Source organism: Oncorhynchus nerka, linkage group LG2 (assembly GCF_034236695.1).
Source record: "Oncorhynchus nerka isolate Pitt River linkage group LG2, Oner_Uvic_2.0, whole genome shotgun sequence".
NCBI lineage: Eukaryota > Metazoa > Chordata > Actinopteri > Salmoniformes > Salmonidae > Oncorhynchus > Oncorhynchus nerka.
The window spans coordinates 82,842,774-82,864,929 of NC_088397.1; the positions used below are offsets into that span (position 1 = coordinate 82,842,774).

General features: G+C 41.6%; 1 protein-coding gene across 1 annotated transcript; it reads right to left on the minus strand.

Moving 5' to 3' along the window:
• Positions 1 to 4,403: 4,403 nt before the first annotated feature.
• On the minus strand, positions 4,404 to 17,551 carry LOC115143540 (keratin, type II cytoskeletal 8-like). The gene is made up of 9 exons (XM_029684046.2): positions 16,637 to 17,551; positions 15,296 to 15,504; positions 14,439 to 14,499; positions 14,149 to 14,244; positions 13,838 to 14,002; positions 13,126 to 13,251; positions 10,957 to 11,177; positions 5,620 to 5,666; positions 4,404 to 5,469 (listed from the first exon to the last, which is right to left on the minus strand). The coding sequence occupies exons 1-9, from the start codon at positions 17,105 to 17,107 to the stop codon at positions 4,859 to 4,861; spliced, it is 2,007 nt and encodes a 668-aa protein (XP_029539906.2). The 5' UTR covers positions 17,108 to 17,551; the 3' UTR covers positions 4,404 to 4,858.
• Between the last annotated feature and the right edge of the window lie 4,605 nt (positions 17,552 to 22,156).

Below are 22,156 nucleotides of genomic sequence, written 5' to 3' on the forward strand. Positions count from 1 at the left end.
GATAATACTAAATAATTGGTGCACAAGTCGAGTCAAGGGGAATGCATGAAATAGTTAGTTAGCTACAAGACTAAAACAAGGAAACTGAGGTTTGAATGGAGGTTTAAATTGAGTTAGTACATGCATGCATGTCTGATGATACTCCTCGTCTCTACTAGGGATGAAAAATGTATGCAGTAGAGTATTGCGATATTATTTCTGATGATATTATACCGGCTCTATGAGTCCAAGTATTGATTCTCAAAATGTAGTTAATGTTAGCTAGTCGGCTGTACCTGCGCCAAAACTGTGGAATTTCTCCTTCTTTAGCTTGTCCTAAATCTTTTTTTTTTGAATGGTGAGCCAACATTAATATCATTGAAACATCGAATCGCAAACAAATTGCACTAATGAATTGCAATACAAAGGCTATAGAACCCCCATACTTTCAACTTTCACTGCAGTTTTTTGTTCTGCATGAAATAAAGGCCACATTAAATGACAAACTTGAAGTGCACTAAGGGACACAAAGCAACGACAGTTCACTTGGGCTTTTCTTCTTTCCTACGTTGACTAGTGGTGACTGGTCCTTGAGAACTACAGTAAAAGTAGGTTGTTTGTGTAGAAGAGAGCCCTGGGATTTCATGCTGTTCTGGAGTTTTTTAAATTTGTATTTTCTTAATTTAACTAGGAAATGAGGTGTACTCTCTGCCTACCGAAAATAGTTACATAACAAATGTCTTTCATTTGCCATGTAGAATTAGACGTTTAAGCAAAAGTCACAATGATGCGAGCCAAGATTTTTCATTAGCTTGAGTTGTCCTTGTATTGTCCTTTGTTTCTTTTAGGAATAGCTCTTACTATCTCTTCATTCATCTATTCATTTCAGGCCATTCTCCCCTTGACCTTGTTCCAATGAAAACCTCACACTGTAACACAAAGGATTAAAGGAAGGTCAGATAATTATTGTTGTGCAATAAATGGTATGAGAGCAATAGGCAACATACTGTAAGTGTCCTCTTAGGGGGGCCACTAAAGTGTTTTGCCGACGAGGTAGGGGGGCCCTAACCATATCTCGCTTAGGGGGCCCACAAAAGGCTAGGGCCCTGGATGAGAGCATGGTGTTCTGAGTTGTTCTGCTTAGCTGTGTAGCTTAGCTAACTTCTGGTTTCTGCAGTCTGGTTTGTCTTTTAAGGCCCAAATTGGAAGCTATTCACAGGGTGCATCCCAATAGTATAAAATGGCTTTCTCTTGTCTCCTCCCCTTCATCTGTGCTGATCTGAAAACAAAAGACAGGTGAAAGTGACTGAGTGGATGCTTAACTGCAGGGCCACAGACCTTTGGTGGGTGTTACGAATTCCCTGCCGGTGACTGTTATCAGCAACTCACAACCATGAGCTGCACACTCCACTCCCCATCCCCCACGACCAGAGCCTGAGAGTCTAGGGGGTACCATAAACCTACCTTTCAAACACTCCCTGACCTATGTGACCTGTGCCCTGATAGGTTGCTAGTTTCAGAACCAGCAGCAATCCACTACCTCTCCCACTTTTGATCTCCATGTTCATCTTCCTCAGTTTCTTTAAATACATTTCCTGTGTGTTACCTCTTGGACAGCTTTATTCCCATCTAACCGGGGGCGGTGCCAGTGAGTCACAAACCAGTAAAATACTTGGAGACGGGTCACTCTCTGGGGCAGGTGCTAAAAGTTAAAAAAAATATATTTAAAAAACGCCCCCCTTCCTGCTCCTGCAGCCAAATTCTCCATAATTCTTTAACATGGGCCTTGATTTTCTGCAAAAACAGAACCATACTGGGGTGGGCAGTATCCACTGATTATCACAAATGTAGATGGAGAAGTTAGTTAGCTAGAGACTAGCTGCTACATTATGCTGTCAGAACAAACTAGTCTTAACTTGATTGTAATTACTGGCAGTCGAACTGCAGTTGCCCCCTTCCCTGTCCCTGACCGTGCTGCCACCACCATGTTTGACAGTGGGGATGGTGTGTTCAGGGTGATGGGCTGTGTTGCTTTTACGCCAAACATAACGTTTTGCATTGTTGCCAAAAAGTTCAATTTTGGTTTCATCTGACCAGAGCACCTTCTTCCACATGTTTGGTGTGTCTCCCAGGTGGCTTGTGGCAAACTTTAAATGACACTTTTTATGGATATCTTTAAGAAATGGCTTTCTTCTTGCCACTCTTCCATAAAGGACAGATTTGTGCAATATACGACTGATTGTTGTCCTATGGACAGAGTCTCCCACCTCAGCTGTAGATCTCTGCAGTTCATCCAGAGTGATCATGGGCCTCTTGGCTGCATCTCTGATCAGTCTTCTCCTTGTATGAGCTGAAAGTTTAGAAGGACGGCCAGTTCTTGGTAGATTTGCAGTGGTCTGATACTCCTTCCATTTCAATATTATCGCTTGCACAGTGCTCCTTGGGATGTTTAAAGCTTGGGAAATCTTTTTGTATCCAAATCCGGCTTTAAACTTCTTCACAACAGTATCTCGGACCTGCCTGGTGTGTTCCTTGTTCTTCATGATGCTCTCTGCGCTTTTAACGGACCTCTGAGACTATCACAGTGCAGGTGCATTTATACGGAGACTTGATTACACACAGGTGGATTGTATTTATCATCATTAGTCATTTAGGTCAACATTGGATCATTCAGAGATCCCCACTGAACTTCTGGAGAGAGTTTGCTGCACTGAAAGTAAAGGGGCTGAATAATTTTGCACGCCCAATTTTTCAGTTTTTGATTTGTTAAAAAAGTTTGAAATATCCAATAAATGTCGTTCCACTTCATGATTGTGTCCCACTTGTTGTTGATTCTTCACAAAAATATACAGTTTTATATCTTTATGTTTGAAGCCTGAAATGTGGCAAAAGGTCGCAAAGTTCAAGGGGGCCGAATACTTTCGCAAGGCACTGTATACACATACAGTACATTTGTGTGTGTGTGTGTGTGTGTGTGTGTGTGTGTGTGTGTGTGTGTGTGTGTGTGTGTGTGTGTGTGTGTGTGTGTGTGTGTGTGTGTGTGTGTTGGGGTGTATGTGCGTGCGTGTGTGTGTGTGTCTGCATGTGTGCATGTGTGTTTGGAATGTGGAGGGTGTGGTTGGAATGTGGTTTTGGAGAGTTTTGATTGATTGAACTAAGTATAGAAGAGAGTGAATATGCTTCAGGCCAGTACCTGTCTATTAAGACTGATGGTTTAACGATCCAAACACCTTTTTAAGGGGATAGTAAATGTTTGTTTGGATAGAAACCCATAGCTTGTTAAGCAATTGCCCAATCAAGTGTGTGTAGGCTCTATTCTCATTGTCACATACCTTGCAATTCTAAAAGGAAGAAAAGGAGAAAATACGAGTCTTAAAGTTGGATCCATGTATAAATTCTTCTTATAAAAAACCTGCAAAGCATTGTGCACACTCTAAGTATCTGCATGGATACATTCTTCTTACTCGTATTATTATCTATTCTGATGCCTAGTCATGTTTATGTGCAGTGCCTTCAGAAAGTATTCACAACCCATGACTATTTCCACATTTTGTTGTGTTACAAAGTGGGATTTAAAATGGATTTAATTGTATTTTTTGGTCAACATTTATGAAAATGTATGAAAAATAAAATGCTAATACATCTTCATTATAGGATGCCATCTTTCCAACAAGTCAGTTTGTCAAATTTCTGCCCTGACAGAGCTGCCCATGTCAGCTGTTATTGTGACGCGGAAACGTCTAGGAGCCACAACGGCTCTAGCCGGGCCTGTGTCCAAGGGCCCCCCACCTCGTGGCAAAACATTTTAGTGCCCCCACTCTTGATGGCAGAGAGAAAATTCTATGTTTTAATGTTAATTTACTGCAATTATACATATTTTGCCGTGGGGCGGAGATAACATTTAGCAATTTTATAACAAATGTATTGCAATTGTACTCATTTTGCCATGGGGCAGAGAGATGCATTTTTCAGTTTTAAAGCACATTTCCTACAATTCTACACATTTTGCCATTACTTATGCCATGTTAATATGATATCTGAGTGAGAATGACTAATACTGCGTCCCCAATCGGTATTTTGCCATGATTACTACAAGTATAGTTGGCTAGACTAACTAGACTAGACCATCCAAACATGTACATTGCAAATTGTCAGCTAACTGAGGGACTGTTGTTTTTCTCTTGTTTTTTGTTTTTTTTTCAAAATCACATCTGGTGTACTATTCTTACTCTCAATAGTGAGTTCCCTTTTTGGGGGGACAGGGGCCCCCTAAGTCACCGCTTATGTTGGTTATTCCTGGAGCCGGCCCTGCATATACACATTTCATACATTTCCCTTTTGGTGGGGTTTGGCATAAGGATAACAGCATCCTCTCATCAAATGACTCAATGGAAGAAATATGTCACACATCACATACACATTAAGAGGTTGTTTGTTCTCCTAGTGCTTTAATGGGTCTCTGAGCAAGCAGAGAGAAAAACATCTGCTACAATGGCACCTGCTGGTGACTCAGGTGTGGACAGACAAATGAGATGGATAGCTTCCATTGACAGTGAACGAGATCACACAAGTAGGCCAAATAGACATAAGGGGTCGACTTTCAGGGGCCTTTCAGGAATACATAACCCTTCACATTTACCACTTTAAACCGGACCATTTGTGGGTAGGAAAATTAAGTTACAGTTAGACTGCCTGTGATTCCAGGTGGATATAATTAGCCTGTTTGAAAGGTAACTGTTTGGCAGGTAAATTATGTACTAACCTGGCTAGAAAAGTTAAATGAATGTGAGTGGAAGGCTGAAAAGTAGGTTGTGGAAGCACACATCTGTTACAGAAAGAATAGACAAATTCCATGGTCGCCTGTGATGACGAAGTCTCCTCATTCATCTCCTCGGGTGACAGTGGAATCCATGTCTCTGCTGGTGCCTTTGCTGCCTCCCAGGGTGATGCTGGAATCCACATCTCTGCTGGTGCCTTTGCTGCCTCCCAGGGTGATGCTGAAATCCACATCTCTGCTGGTGCCTTTGCTGCCTCCCAGGGTGATGCTGAAATCCACATCTCTGCTGGTGCCTTTGCTGCCTCCCAGGCTGATGCTGGAATCCACATCTCTGCTGGTGCCTTTGCTGCCTCCCAGGCTGATGCTGGAATCCACATCTTTGCTGGTGCCTTTGCTGCCTCCCAGGCTGATGCTGGAATCCACATCTCTGCTGGTGCCTTTGCTGCCTCCCAGGCTGATGCTGGAATCCACATCTTTGCTGGTCCCTTTGCTACCTCCCAGGCTGATGCTGGCATCCACGTCTCTGCTGGTAGAGACCTGGATACCATTGGTGGCTCCCAGGATGATACTGCCAGGCAGGTCAAAACTGTGGCCTACATGGCTGTTCTCATGGCCACTGATGTAAGTTCTGCTGCTCTTGCATCCGCCTATTGAGCCCCGGACGTAGCTAGTGGTGTGATTGCTCTCCAGGGGGTAAGAGTTGTAGTTCATTGCTGGAAGTGGAAATGAACATTTCGGGTCATTGAAGTGAACATGGACTCGTGTTATTTATTTATCTCAGTTATCTGACCAGTGCGATGTGCAATAAGTACTGAGCATTAAGTGAAACAGAATAGCTGTGGAGTGAGAGGACATTCACTTACAAGAAGACTGTTTGGAGATGCTGACCGACTTGATTCCAGTCACCAGCCTGGGTAAAGAAGTGGAGAGTAAAGAGAAGGGATCATAGAAGTAGAAGGAATAGAACAGGCTTGGAAGCTCTTACCCTGAAGCTCTAACCCTGAAGCTCTAACCCAGAAGCTCTAACCCAGAAGCTCTAACCCAGAAGCTCTAACCCAGATGCTCTAACCCAGAAGCTCTAACCCAGACGCTCTAACCCAGAAGCTCTAACCCGGAAGCTCTAACCCAGACGCTCTAAACCTGAAACTCTAACCCAGAAGCTCTAACCCAGAAGCTCTAACCCTGAAGCTCTAACCCAGAAGCTCTAACCCAGAAGCTCTAACCCAGAAGCTCTAACCCAGAAGCTCTAACCGTGGCAATTTGACTGGTAGTGGTAGACTCATGGATACACCACGTTGTCTTATGTCAGATTGTGTCACTCCTACGTGACGCTCGTCGCTCGACCAATCTTTTATGTAGGACGTTGAACACAATTTTAAAAATCAAGATTTTGCTCATCTGCCTAACACTAGTTCCTGATTTCAAAAATCCCTCCGCTCTCGGTATCTATGACACACTGGCTACTGCGGCAAACCATGCTCCAGCTAGCAGCCTAGTGCAAGCTTGTTTATGGTAGATAGTTTGCCAGCTTGTTGATAAAGTTGTAAGTCACCAAAGTTATGGGACTGTTCTCAGAAATCAGCATTTATCTGATTCCGACAGCTGGCACTGTGCCTCACTACTTTGTAACATTTGGCCAAAGTGATAACGGCGCAGAGAGTAATGAGCTGTGTTGTAGAACTCAGCACACTAATCACGGCAGAACTAATCACTCCCTGCCATCCAGGACCTCTATATCAGGCTGTATCAGAGGAAGGCCCAACATTTTTCAGAAAAACTGCCAAAGACTCCAGCCACCCAGGCCATGGACTGTTCACTCTGCTACCGTCCATCGGCTCTCAGACCAACAGACTCCGAGACAGCTTCTACCCCCAAGCCATAAGACTGCTAAATAGCCAGACTGCTAAATAGTCAATTAATGGTACCCAAATTATCTGCACTGACTCTATCTTGCACTGACCCTATGCACACTCACTAGACTCTACAGTATATACACACCGTATACACACTCATTCACACACACTACATTGACACTCCCACATAAAACCCACACATATTCACATACACTACATACACACACACTCATAACACACACAAACATACCAACGCAACACAAACACACATACTTACACACACACACTTTTACACTCATCAGTTGCTGTAGCAACTCTGTTCTTTATTTTACTCTTATAGTTATTTATCCTGATGCCTAGTCACTTTACCCTGCCTTCTTGTACATATCTAGCTCAAACACCTTGTACCTCTGCACATTTGATCTGGTACTGGTACTCCCTGTATATAGCTCCATTCTTGTATATTTATTTTATTCCTCTTTTTATTTTATTTAACTAGGCAAGTTGTGTTACTATTTTATTTTTAAACTGCATTGTTGGGAGGGCTCGTAAGCAAGCAATTCACAGTAAGCATTTCAGCATTGTTAGCATCCCTGCCTTTTGTGTCATATGAATTAATTTTGCAAGCAGACACTAGCTAGCTAACACTAGCTAATTTTCACATTTCAAATTTCAACAACAAAACACCTTAACTAGATGTAGAATTGGGTAGTGAATACTTGCTCATTAAATGAAGCTAACTGATGTGGCTCATGCAATTAAACGTATTTTCAGGGGTGTGTATTCGTGGATGCCCCCCAAATATGCACAAAGAAAAAAAGAAAAAACACAAACTAATTTATCTTTCGTCTCTCTGTGTTTCATAAATTTACTTCAATTCACAAGAGTCTTAATGTACCAGAGAAAGAATACAAGTTAATGAAACAGCGCCCCTCTGTCTTAGTATTTGTAGCCCATCTATCTGATGTTGTCTGGTCAAAAAGAGTATGACATTGTTCCAGCCCGTAGCATTGAATCACTCTTTGATTGAATGTAAGGGAAGCCAGTGAGCGTTTGACCTCCTTTGATAAAAAAAAATATATATTAAATAATAGCCAATGGTCCTAGCGCACAAAAAAAGTGTTAAGGGAAGCCAGTTTGGATTTGGCTTCAAAGCCAAACATAATTGACAGAAAAAAATTGAATTATTCCATCATCTTGTTGTGTCCTTGTCATCCGGTGGCTAGTAAAAATAGTCTCCTTCCTAAATTAGCTATGGATGGAGATAGGGATTTGGACTTGTGGTTTTACTTCAATTCTCTGCACTGGCAAATTATTATAAATGTGATTCTGATCCAACCATAAATGAATACATTGTGCCTCTGGCCTGAGAGGATGGAAGTTCCACATGTAGCTAGATGTAGTATACTGATGTTTACTAGCTGGCCTGGCGCATCGTTGCCAATGAATGGAAGTTATGCTAGCCAGCAAGCATGTTAGCCAGGTAGCCTAGGCCAACAAAAACTAAAGGTGTATATAGTATGACAGAGTCAGAGACCGTTTAGGCAATATGAAAGAACAGGATGGCATTGGTGTTTCTCTACAAGTTTGGTGAGTCAAAATGTTTTTTCTATTTGCACACACACACACAGAGAGAGAGAAATCAGTAGCATGGACAGCCACATCATGTTTAGCTTACGTTGGAATAAATCATTTTGGGTATATTTTAGATGTCACTGTATTTGACTAAGCATAGGGATTACAGTGGCTTGCGAAAGTATTCACCCCTCTTGGCTTTTTTCCTATTTTGTTGCCTTACAACCTGGAATTAAAATGGATTTTGGGGGGTTTGTATCATTAGATGTATACAACATGCCTACCACTTTGAAGATTACAAATATTTTTTTATTGTGAAACAAAAAAGAGACAAGACAAAAAAACTGAAAACTTGAGTGTGCATAACAATTCACCCCCCCTCCCTCCCCCTCACACACACCCAAAGTCAATACTTTGTAGAGACACTTTTTGCAGCAATTACCACTGCAAGTCTCTTGGGGTATGTGTCTATAAGCTTGGCACATCTAGCCACTGGGATTTTTGCCCATTCTTCAAGGCAAAACTGCTCCAGCTCCTTCAAGTTGGATGGGTTCCGCTGGTGTACAGCAATCTTTTAGTCATACCACAGATTCTCAATTGGATTGAGGTCTGGGCTTTGACTAGGCCATTCCAAGGCATTTCAATGTTTCTCCTTAAACCACTGAAGTGTTCCTTTGGCAGTGTGCTCAGGGTCATTGTCCTCCTGGAAAGTGAACCTCCATCCTAGTCTCAAATCTCTGGAAGACTGAAACAGGTTTCCATCTGGTTTTTCCCTGTATTTAGCTCTATCCATCATTCCTTCAATTCTGACCAGTTTCCCAGTCCTTGCTGATGAAAACATCCCCAGCATGATACTGCGTGGTGGTACATGCTTCACTGTGGGGATGGTGTTCTCGATGGGATGAGAGGTGTTGGGTTTGCGCCAGACAGTGTTTTCCTTGATGGTCAAAAAGCTACATTTTATTCTCATCTGACCAGAGTACCTTCTTCCATATGTTTGGCGAGTCTCCCACATGCCTTTTGGTGAACATCAAACGTGCTTGTTTATTTTTTTCTTTAAGCAATGGCTTTTTTTCTGGCCAATCTTCCATAAAGCCCAGCTCTGTGAAGTGTACGGCTTTAAGTGGTCCTATGGACAGATACTCCAATCTCCACTGTGGAGCTTTGCAGCTCCTTCAGGGTTATATTTGGGCTCTTTGTTGCCTCTCTGATTAATGCCCTCCTTGCCTGGTCTGTCAGTTTTGGTGGGCGGCCCTCTCTTGGCAGGTTTGTGGTGCCATATTCTTTCAATGTTTTAATAATGGATTTTGGGGTCTCCGTGGGATGTTCAAAGTTTCTAATATTTTTTTATAACTCAACAGTGATCTGTACTTCTCCACAACTTTGTCCCTGACCTGTTTGGAGAGCTCCTTGGTCTTCATGGTACCGCTTGCTTGCTGGTGCCCCTTGCTTAGTGGTGTTGCAGACTCTGGGGCCTTTCAGAGCAGATCATGTGACAGATCATGTGACAGATCATGTGACAGATCATGTGACACTTAGATTGGACATAGGTTGACTTCATTTAACTAATTATGTGACTTCTGAAGGTAATTGGTTGAACCAGATCTTATTTATTTAGGGGCTTCATAGCAAAGGATTTGTAATGAAACAAATGTGTTGTTTAATTTACTCTGCCACTGTCTTTTTATTGTCTCGGTCATAGGCTTTCAGATTTGTATTTTTTCACATTTTTAAACAACATATTTTTTTAATTTCACTTCACAAATTTTGACTATTTTGTGTATGTCCATTACATGAAATCCAAATAAAATCCATTTAAATTACAGGTTGTAATGCAAACAAATGGGAAAAACACCAAGGGGGATGAATACTTTTGCAAGGCACTGTCTATGATGTTGAAATGTTGAAGTTGAAATGGTGCTGGAATAGTGGAGGCAGCGCGTGTTTTCTTTATGACTTGCGGTATCTCTCTGTGGTTCTAAATCAATAGTTGTTTAGTAGTCCGAAAATGTTCCAAACATTACCTTGCTTGACCATGCTGTAGGTCATGTAACTGTTGTTACTGTCACACCAGCCTTCGCTTTGGCTCCCCCTCCTGTCCAGCTCATGCAATATGTTTTGTGGACTTCACCAGACAGATCTTGCTCTCCGGTTTTGTAATGAAACAAATGTGTTGTTTAATTTACTCTGCCACTGTCTTTTTATTGTCTCGGTCATAGGCTTATATATCACAGTTGCAAGGCATATGAACTAACAGGTTATAGAGCAAACAACGCAATTATCACAACACAGGTTTTAAAATAGTTTTTTTCCTGGCTTGGAGTCCCCACTGATTTGACCCACGCACCGCTACTGTGTATTTTTTGTAATGTCAGTTGAGTTGACTCAACAAATCACAGCACGTATTGAAGGGTAAACTTCTTGCTTTTACTTCCTGGCCTGGGTACACTCAAAATTGCTGCCAGTCCACTCATTAGGCCATCATTGACATCATTGACTTGAATGGGGATGTCCATTCTATTCATTCCTTTCTGTGGAAGGCATATTATCAGTGAGAAAATTAACTCATTGGTCATCCTCAAATTCTCCTAATGCTAGAGTCAGGTCATTCAACACCATGTCTTAATGCTCTCATGTGTGAATGCTATCCTCCTTACTTCCTGTGACTACTCACTAATCTAAAAGAACATTACATGAAAGCCTAACTCAGATCAGATCTGAGGGAAAGAGGGAAGGCAGCCACTTCATTTGTGCAGGGCTCACGGTTCCTACCTGCTCTCCTCTCCCTCCAGCAGCTTCCTGTAGGTGGCGATCTCAATGTCCAGGGCCAGCTTGACATTCATCAGCTCCTGGTACTGGCGGACTTGCATGGTCATGTCCTGTTTGGCTCTCTGCAGGGCCACCTTGAGATCGTTGATGCGAAGCCTGGCGTCCTTCACCGCCAGCTCACCGCGCTCCTCTGCCTTAGCAATCTGGTTCTCCAGGTGGGTGCGCTATTGTCAGATAAATCATATTTTTAGTTGTGTTCCTATTTGTAAATGTTGTTGATCCTACCGCTGAATAGGAGAGACAGTCTATCCACGCTACAGGTCGACCGATTAATCGAAATGGCCGATTAATTAGGGACCATTTCAAGCTTTCATAAGAAATCGGAAATCGGTATTTTTGGGCGCCGATTTAATAAAAAAAAACTTTTATACCTTTATTTAACTAGGCAAGTCAGTTAATTAAGAACACATTCTTATTTTCAATGATGGCCTAGGACAGATTTTCACAGTGTCAGCTCGGGGGATACAATGTTGCAACTTTACAGTTAACTAGTCCAGCGCAATAACCACCTGCCTCTCGTTGCACTCCACAAGGAGACTGCCTGTTACGCGAATGCAGTAGAAGCCAAGGTAAGTTGCTAGCTAGCATTAAACTTATCTTATAAAAAACAATCAATCAATCATAATCACTAGTTAACTGCACATGGTTGATGATATTACTAGTTTATCTAGCGTGTCCTGCATTGCATATAATCAATGCAACGCGGGGGATGATTTAACAAAAGTGTATTTGCGAAAAAAGCACAATCGTTGGACGACTGTACCTAACCATAAACACCAATGCCTTTTTTTAAATCAATACACAGAAGTATATATTTTTAAACCTGCATATTTAGCTAAAAGAAATCCAGGTTAGCAGGCAATATTAACCGGGTGAAATTGTGTCACTTCTCTTGCGTTCATTGCACACAGAGTCAGGGTATATGCAACAGTTTGGGCTGCCTGGCTCATTGCGAACTAATTTGCCAAAATTGTACGTAATTATGACATACAATTGAAGGTTGTGCAATGTAACAAGAATATTTAGACTTAGGGATGCCACCCGTTAGATAAAATACAGAACCGTTCCGTATTTCACTGAAATAATAAACGTTTTGTTTTCGAAATGATAGTTTCCGGATTCGACTATATTAATGACCAAAGGCTCGGATTTCTATGTGTTGTTATGTTATAATTAAGTCTATGATTTGATAGAGCAGTCTGACTGAGCAATGGTAAGCAGCAGCAGGCTTTTAAGCATTCATTCAAACAGCACTTTAGTGCGTTTTTCCAGCAGCTCTTCGCAAGCACAGCACTGTTTATGACTTCAAGCCTATCAGCCTAATGGCTGGTGTAACCGATGTGAAATGGCTAGCTAGTTAGCTGGGTGTGCGCTAATAGCGTTTCAAACGTCACTCGCTCTGAGACTTGGAGTAGTTATTCCCCTTGCTCAGCAAGGGCCGTGGCTTTTGTGGAGCGATGGGTAACGATGCTTCGGGTGTGGCTGTTGTCGATGTGTTCCTGGTTCGAGCCCAGGTAGGGGCGAGGAGAGGGACGGAAGCTATACTGTTACACTGGCAATACTATAGTGCCTATAAGAACATCCAAAAGTCAAAGGTATATGAAATACAAATGGTATAGAGAGAAATAGTCCTATAAATACTATATTAACTACAGCCTAAAACCTCTTACCTTGGAATATTGAAGTCTCATGTTAAAAGGAACCACCAACTTTCATATGTTCTCATGTTCTGAGCAAGGAACTCAAACGTTAGCTTTTTTACATGGCACATATTGCACTTTTACTTCTCCAACACTTTGTTTTTGCATTATTTAAACCAAATTGAACATGTTTCATTGTTTATTTGAGGCTAAATAGATTTTTAATTGATGTATTATATTAAGTTAAATAAGTGTTCATTCAGTATTGTTGTAATTGTCATTATTACAAATACTTTTTTTTTTTAATCGGCCGATTAATCGGTATGGGCTTTTTTGGTCCTCCAATAATCGGTAACGGTATCGGGCGTTGAAAAATCATAATAGGTCTATCTATAATCCACGCTAGGGGTGTTAGATAAAATGGCACTTCTGTTACATAATGACTGAGAGGCATGCAGTATGAGACACTCACCTGACCCTTCATCATGTCAATTTCAGACTGATATCTCATGATTTTACGGTTCATATCTGCGATCTCTGCCTTGGTGTTTTTCAGGTCGTCCCCATACTTTCTGGCTGACACCTGCATCTGTTCATACTGTTACAGAGACAACACATAGAGACATAACAAAACAGTGAAGTCCATGTAATTTAGCTAAGATACCTGATACCTGAGATGGTAGAAATAGCCTTTGTTACCACAATTGCTATGGTAATCGAGAGAGGTTTCACAATGTATAGTTATAATGAAGTAGTGGAGGTGAGCTAGTCATGACCTCACACAGTGACATTATCCTCCCCTAGAGATCCTCCCTGGGGTAACTGTCACCCCAAACTATAGAACTTGAGATTTTATGGTTACGGTGGTTGTTCTAGTATCCACATTAGGATACCACGTAGGCATTCGACATCATAGGATGCTGGTGGGAGGAGCTATAGGAGGACGGGCTCATTGCAATGCTGGAATGAAATTAGTGGAACAGAGTCAAGTATGTGGTTTCCATATGTTTGATGTGTTTGATACAGTTCAAATTATTCCATTCCAGCCCTTACAGTGAGCCCATCCCCCTATAACTCCTCCCACCAGCATCCTCTAATGGACATCCATTCTCAGTGATATGCAAGTATGGACATAGGAGCACAGCATGAGGTGTTCTGGGGGCCTCACGGGGGAAAGGGCTTACCTTCTGTGTGTACCAAGTCTCGGCCTCAGCTCTGCTGCGGTTGGCGATGTCCTCGTACTGGGTGCGCACTTCAGCGACAATGGAGTCCATGTCCAGGTTACGGCTGTTGTCCATCTCTACCACCACAGAGGTGTCCTTGATCTGGCCCTGCAGCTCACACAGCTCCTGAAGAACCAAGAGAGGATGAGGCATCTACTCTTCACTCAATTGATTTCAATTGATTCCAAATCCAATGGAATCGACAGCATGGGCTAATCCTTCAAATGTTTTCTGTCAGTCTCTCCCATTGCAGTATGGACATGGTACATTACCATATCATAGATACTCCTGAGGAACTCAATCTCATCAGTGAGACAGTCCAGCTTGGCCTCCAGCTCCATCTTGATCATGTATGCAGAATCTGTATCCTGAGAAAGCAGGACATATCTAGTTTCATGTAGGGCGGCAGGTTGGACCAGTAACCGAGCAAGGCACTTAATCCTAACTGCTCCTGCAAGTAAATGTGCTTTTCTACTTCAGCCAATTTGTTGATGTTGTGGTAAAGCAACGATGCACTGCAAGTTATGCATGGGGGGCTTCTAGAATGATTCAGTCTACTGACCTTCTTCAGGAGAACAAAATTGTTTTCAGACCCGTTACGCTTGTTGATCTCATCCTCATACCTGAGAGTGGAGAATAGAGCAAGCCTTTTAATCAAACAAGAAACATCTCTGACAGATCTGTTATATCTGGAGTATTTCTCCTGTCTTATCCGGTGTCCTGTGTGAATTTAAGTATGCTCTCTCTTTCTCTCTTTCTCTCTTTTTCTCTCTCTCTCTCGGAGGACCTGAGCCCTAGGACCATACCTCAGGACTACCTGGGATGATGACTCCTTGCTGTCCCCAGTCCACCTGGCCGTGCTGCTGCTCCTGTTTCAACTGTTCTGCCTGCGGCTATGGAACCCTGACCTGTTCACCGGACGTGCTACCTGTCACAGACCTGCTGTTTTCAACTCTCTAGAGAGCAGGAGCGGTAGCGATGCTCTGAATGATCGGCTATGAAAAGTCAACTGACATTTACTCCTGAGGTGCTGACCTGTTGCACCCTCGACAACCACTGTGATTATTATTATTTGACCCTGCTGGTCATCTGTGAACATTTGAACATCTTGGCCATGTTCTGTTATAATTTCCACCCGGCACAGCCAGAAGAGGACTGGCCATCCCTCATAGCCTGGTTCCTCTCTAGGTTTCTTCCTAGGTTCTGGCCTTTCTAGGGAGTTTTTCCTAGCCACCGTGCTTCTACACCTGCATTGCTTACTGTTTGGGGTTTTAGGCTGGGTTTCTGTACAGCACTTTGTGACATCAGCTGATATAAGAAGGGCTTTATAAATACATTTAATTTGATTAATGATAATGACCTTTTCAGGGCAAATGAACCCTCCTAGTTAAACATTTCTAATATGAAGAAAGTACTCACTTGGTTTTGAAGTTCTCCACCAGACCCTTCAAGTTGTGCAGGTCCGACTCCAACCTCATCTTCTCATTGCCCAGGCCGTCCAGCTGTCTGCGCAGGTTGGAGATGTAGGCCTTGAACATGGCGTCGATGTTGGAGCGGGTGGTGTTCTGGTCCTGCAGGAGGCTCCACTTGGTCTCCAGCATCTTGTTCTGCTGCTCCAAGAAACGCACCTGCAGGGACAAAAGGGAAATGGTCAGTGCCATTGACTGAAACTTGTGAAGGAAGGAAGGAAGGAAGGAAGGAAGGAAGGAAGGAAGGAAGGAAGGAAGGAAGGAAGGAAGGAAGGAAGGAAGGAAGGAAGGAAGGAAGGAAGGAAGGAAGGAAGGAAGGAAGGAAGGAAGGAAGGAAGGAAGGAAGGTGTGTGGAGAGGGGTAGAATGCCACACATAGATAAGGTTAACCTGGTGGTAAACATAACCGATTTATGGCTTAACCTGCACATTGATCCTTGAGGTCTTTGGTTCTTTAGAAATAATGGGCCCCATTAAGGTAGGTAAAACAATAAGGGATGGTTGAAGCATGTAATCATTGTAGAGATAATTGACTGTTGATAAGCCCTGTGCATGAATGGGCTGATATATCTGACAGTGAACATGACATTTCCTGTTTGATTGTGTAGGTCTATGGGACAATGGCACATTGAGCAAGAGAGGACTCTGTGACAAGATGGATTTCTGGCCAACAACAAATCCCTATTTGCCTACAACTTCTACTGAGAAGAAAGATTGTTTTGTGGACTTAAGAGTCAGTAACTAATGTCTAGAAGGGTTTTCCGAACAACAAACCCTGTATTCATACAACTAACCTCGTCTTGTGGTCTCTCTCTGGCCCAATTTCTGTCCACCCTGTCTCCCTTTTTTAGTAAGAGGGAGTTTGGTGATCCCAATTTATTCTGTTAATAACCAAGTTTGTCTTTTATATGCTTGCCTAAAAAGTATGCAATAAGTCATAAATGTACAGTGTAATCTATTTCCATAGTTTTGTACACAATGTACGTTCTGTTTTGTACACAATGTATTGTACACAATGTACATTCAGTTATGATTGACCAAAGCAGGGAGCTTATTAAATTAAGGTAAAGGGAATGGTTATATGTAACATTGAACATCTGAAACAGATGACTGAAATCATCCTTCAAATGCCAAGTTAATACAAACCAGGGGTGGACATTGCACTTTTGGGAACACTCCATTGGCCCCATTGTACCAGACGAGCTAAATCAAGCTCAGCTCAAGTGTATGAAAGTATTTGGCATGCACTATGCATTTGACCCTGTTGTGATAGGAACACATGAGGAACTGACCTTATCGATGAAGGAGGCAAAGCGGTTGTTGAGGGTCTTGATCTGCTCCTTCTCATGGGTGCGGACAACCTGGATGTTGGGGTCGATCGCCAGGTTCAGTGGTGCCAGCAGGCTCTGGTTGACCTGAACAGCTGTGATTTGAGGGGGTCCCGTACAGGACATCGTCCCACCCCCCATACTCATACCGCCGCCAACACCCATACCACCGCCAACACCCATGCCCGTATACCCAAACTCCATCACACCCCATCTTTGCACAGACCCCCCAGCCACAACTACCCTATAACCACCTGCTGCAACGCCCCTGGCGCTGCTGCCAACGCCCCCGTAGGAGCTGCGGACGCTGTAGCTCTGTCTGGCACCGCCATATCCACCGGAGTAGGAGCTGCTGCTGAAGTTCTGAGGGGAGCCCATGCCTGCAGAGGAGGGCCTCACAGAGTAGCTGGTGCTCTTCACAGCTCTGGTGGACATGACAACTTACGTTTTAGCCAGTATTACAGGAGGTGGTCTGTGGAGACTGAGAGACTCTCTGTAGATGGAGCTCACTGTTCCCTGGCCCTCTTTTTATCTGGAAAGGGGAGGGTCCGATTGGAGTTATGATTGGCTAGCGTGCATTGGGGATGAGCGCAGAATAGAGGAATGCTGGAGGAAAATAATAGTCATGTTACATATTTACAGCACACAGATTGAATTTGAGAGAGTACAAAACTTACAGAAAAGGGATTGCCTGTCTCATTGAAGCTTTAGATGGATTTGGAGCTGCTTTTCCTTGTTTGCAGCATAAGATATTATCATAATGCTATTCTGACTATTCTTATGATGATTTATTTATGTTAAAGTGTCAATGCAGTTGACCAGTGCAGAATGCATTATATCAGGGTTGGGGAGAATCTGATTACAAAAAAACTGCAACTGTAATCAGTTACGTTACCTGCAAACATATTGTAATTCGATAACAGAGTAGAACTTCTTGTAATACTCTAAAATTGAGAAATGATGTTGGTAAAAAAACAACTAATTATGACACCTTTCTGTTTTGTCAATGACATTCAATTCAGCCTTGAAAAAAGGTGCAAGTTATGTTTGTTTCACCTGAGCGAGTCTGACCACAAGTCAGAGACCACTATAATGACACACCAAATGCGTTTGATGTATCATTTTTGTCTTCATCTAATGCCTCTGAAAGGGAAAGTAATCAGATTGCATTACTGAGTTTGGGTAACCAGTTACATTTCTGATTACAATTTTGGACGGATAACTAATAACTGTAACGGATGACATTTAGAAATTAACCAACCCAACCCTGCATTCTATGCATCGTCAAACACACCATCAGTATTGAATTGTACAGAAACATACAGCTCTGGGAATGGGCTACTGCACTGTACATGATTCAGGTGGTTAGTAAATTATATTTGAAAATATAATTACATACAAAATGTAGTGTTCATCTTTACTTGAATATAATTAGTACTTTACTCTACTTCACTTGTTCAACCAACCCAAATTGTATTTTAAATTAATTCAGCATAAGATAAATGCTTAATATTAACAACTATTTGTGTGTAAAAACAACTACAAGGTAAATTGTGTTTAACTTACTCAATTTTCATAATATTTCCTTTCAACTTAAGAATTTTAAGTTCTTCCAACAACTTGCCATGTGGCTCTGTTTTCAGAGGATAGTGGGTACATTTTTTATTTTTAGTTTACGATACTTTTACACAATATTGTAATCATATTTAATGAACGAAAAGCACATTTCTATATTTGTATCAAACAGTTTGTTATTTTGTAAGGTGTAATGGATCATGATGAATGGATATCAAAACCATCAGACAAATTGAGGTTCAGTGATGAGACCACCCATTCTCATCCTTAGTAAGATCATGCCGCCACGCTTGACAGAGGGAAATATATCTACAATGCTTGCAGCTTGACCTCCAGTTAGTGCTAGCGGAATGAGCACTGTGCTCAACAATTCCTGCTAAAGTGGATCAAAATGTCAAGCGATGAAATACATAAAGCCATGTTTAACAGTAAGACACGATCAATGAAAGTAACTAATTAGAAAGATTAAGTAGATCTAATGTACAATAGCAGTTCAGGATTTGATAAAACTAAGTTGAATCTTAGCCATTGTTTTATACTTCACTTAATGTATTAGTGTTTGAAACAGTAAAAGTGAAGTATAGTAGTGGAACTAGCACAATATTTTTTACGGTGTGTTAGATGATGGCTAATGAAATTAGTGCTTGGTGTCATCCTGCGAGACAGTTTGTCACCATTAACGATGTACCTTGCTGCAGCAAGGATTTTGCATGTGTAAAAAGGAACTTCATAATTCCCAGAACTGTGTTAGAGTTGAAACAACATTTATTTCAACTCTCAAGTGGACTACCATAATATAGTCCAAGGATAGATATTCCATGAGTCAGATTCTCCCAAAATCAAGAGACATATTTTAATATGACCAATGAGCAGCAAAAAATCTTCCACAGACAGACTGCACGTGTTAGCAAGTACTTCTAGGCACATTAAACCACATCAAGTAGATGGGGCAGGTTTTTACCCTCAGATATGGCGTGTCTGTGTTCATAGTGACTGAATGACTCACAGTTGTGGGTTAATTCACAATCCATATCTTAACACATCTTAAAGTGAGTCATACATACTGTATAATATGTTGCAATGAACAACTCTCATTGATCAATTACATTTTACACAGACACCTTTATTGTGTGGAGAGTGTCACATAGGCTATCGATTAACATTCCTCTCTTATCTGCTGAAAAAATAGCAAACAGTGGTTGTCTCTAGTTTCCTCAATATAATGCCAAGCCCACCTTGGTCACATACCCTTTTCCCTGCATCATGAAAGGCAGATCATGGCCCGTATGCAGAAAGTGTCTTAGAGTATGAATGCCTTCAGAAAGTTTTCATACCCCATGACTTATTCCACATTTTGTTGGGTTACAGCCAACAAGAGTTCAAAATATATATATATTTTTCAACACACAATACCCCATAATGAAAAAGTGAAAACAATAAAAAAATATGTAATTGACAAAAGTATTCACATCCCTGAATCACTACTTCATAGAATCATCTTTGGCAGCGATTACAGCTGTGTGTCGGTAAGAGTTTAGAGTTTAGAGTCGGTAAGAGTTTTCCACACCTGAATTGTGCAACATTTGTCGGCTATCAGTGCTTGACTTGGACTGCAGTAGGTGCCGCTACTCATTTTGGTGTTGGTACTTTTATATTTATTTGCAGGAGCTTCACAATACACGGCAGCGTAGCCTAGTGGTTAGAGTGGTGGACTAGTAACTGGAAAGTTGCAAGTTCAAACCCCTGAGCTGACAAGATACAAATCTGTTGTTCTGCCCCTGAACAGGCAGTTAACCCACTGTTCCTAGGCTGTCATTGAAAATAGGAATTTGTTCTTAACTGACTTGCCTGGTTAAATAAAAAATACTTTTGATCTAATATTTCTGTAAGAGAAACAGGAGCTCAAGCAATAGAAAATGTGAGGTTCCGGTTACTCGTCTCTGGTGAGCTCCTGCCCAAGTCAAGCATTGCCCATTTATAATTTTTTTAATGTCAAGCTCTGTAAAATTGGTTGATCATTACTAGGCAACACTTTTCAGGTCTTGTCATAGATTCTCAAGTAAATGTAAGTCAAAACTGTAACTTGGCCACTCAGGAACATTCACTAACTTCTTGGTAAGCAATTCCATTGTAGACTTGGCATTGTGTTTTAGGTTATGTCCTGCTGAAAGGTGAATTCTGTGTGTCTGTTGGAAAGCAGAGTGAACCAGGTTTTCCTCTAGGATTTTGCCTGTGCTTAGCTCCGTTCCATTTATTTTTATCTTTAAAAACTACCCAGTACTTAATGATTACAAGCATACCCATAACATTATGCAGCCACCACTATGCTTGAAAATATGGATAGTGGAACTTGGAAATGTGTTGCATTGGATTTTCTCAAAACATTACACTTTGTACTCAAGACAAAAAGTACATTTCTTTGCCACATTTATTTTGTAGTATAACTTTAGTGCCTTGTTGCAAACAGGATAAATGTTTTGGAATATTTTTATTCTGTACAGGCTTCCTTCTTTTCACTCTGTCATTTAGGTTAGTATTGTGGAGTAACTACAATCTTTAACTCTATAACATCACTGGCCTCATGGTTTTCCTTCCTCTCCGGCGACTGAGTTAGGAAGGATGCTGTATCTTTGTAGTGACTGGGTGTATTGATTCACCATCCAAAGTGTGGTGCTCAAAGGGATATTCAATGTCTGTTTTTTCCCATCTGCCAATAGGTGCCCTTTGTGAGGAATTGTAAAACCTTCCTGGTCTTTGTGGTCGACTCTGTGTTGAAATTCACTGCTCGACTGAGGGAGCTCACAGATAATTGTATGTGTGGGGTACAGATATGAGAAAGTCATTCAAAAATCATGTTAAACACTATTATTGCACACATACATCTTATGTGACTTGTTAAGCACATTTTTACCCCTGAACTTATTTAGGCCTGCCATAACAAAGGGGTTGAATACTTATTGACTCAAAACATTTCAGCTTTTAATTTGTAATTAATTTGGAAGTCACATCCTGTACAAATTGTCAGTATTGTACCTTCAGATTTCTATCAAGTATGATATATAGCTTTACCTTCGGGCTTCACTTCTTCTATTGTTGACACTCCCTGTACTTCAGTTGAAAGAATGTGATTCGGTTGATCAAAACAGAGGTCAAATAGTTTTTTAAATGTTTGTCCTGTTTCCGTGAGACACCCTCAGAGAGTGGGGTCACAGCCAGGAATCAGCCATTATTGTCAGCAACCCTGAAGCCTTTAGGGCTACGTGACTTGCTCAAGGGCAGATCAACAGATGTTTCACTCAGTCAGCTCATTATTCAAACTTGCAACCTTTTGGTTACTGGGCTAACACTAACAGCTAGGCTACTTGCCGCGGTTAATTGGTAGCTTTAAGAGAATGTGGTCCTTGTAAGAGCCTGGCCTATTGTGCTTAGCCCTAAGCAATGGAATGCAACTATAAACACCCTGACACTGTTGTCACAGTTAGACGCAAAGGATGTGTGTGTGTGTGTGTGTGTGTGTGTGTGTGTGTGTGTGTGTGTGTGTGTGTGTGTGTGTGTGTACAGCCTTGCTGCTTAGTAACACATGTTAACCCACACACCTCCCTGGGAAAGGCTTATCAGAGTTTGACTGCTGGGTTGAAGAGATAAATGACTCACTCAATGAACTCAATAACACACCTCAATGAATTCAGTTGGGAAAACATTATTTAGCATGACATTTTTCACATGATTTTAAATCATTTTTACAGATCTGGTTGAGTGAATAGTTTTAACTATTTTTCAGTTCATCTCAAATGTTGGAAAATATAACTCCATTTGTAAACAGACTCGAAGTTGCACTGTGAAGAGCCTACACCAATGTTTATTTTGCCATATGAAAGCAACATGGCTTACATTTGCATTGGCCATTGG

Bases quoted from the DNA above. Each gene is read 5' to 3' on its own strand.
- LOC115143540 (XM_029684046.2), bottom strand. From the start codon at position 17,107: ATGTCCACCAGAGCTGTGAAGAGCACCAGCTACTCTGTGAGGCCCTCC. The intron at 14,003-14,148 runs GTAATGTACCAT...TTGGTTCTTCAG, and splicing joins TCAGGAGTATCTATGATATG to GAGCTGTGTGAGCTGCAGGG. The intron at 5,470-5,619 runs GTAAGTGAATGT...TTCCACTTCCAG, and splicing joins CATCTCCAAACAGTCTTCTT to CAATGAACTACAACTCTTAC.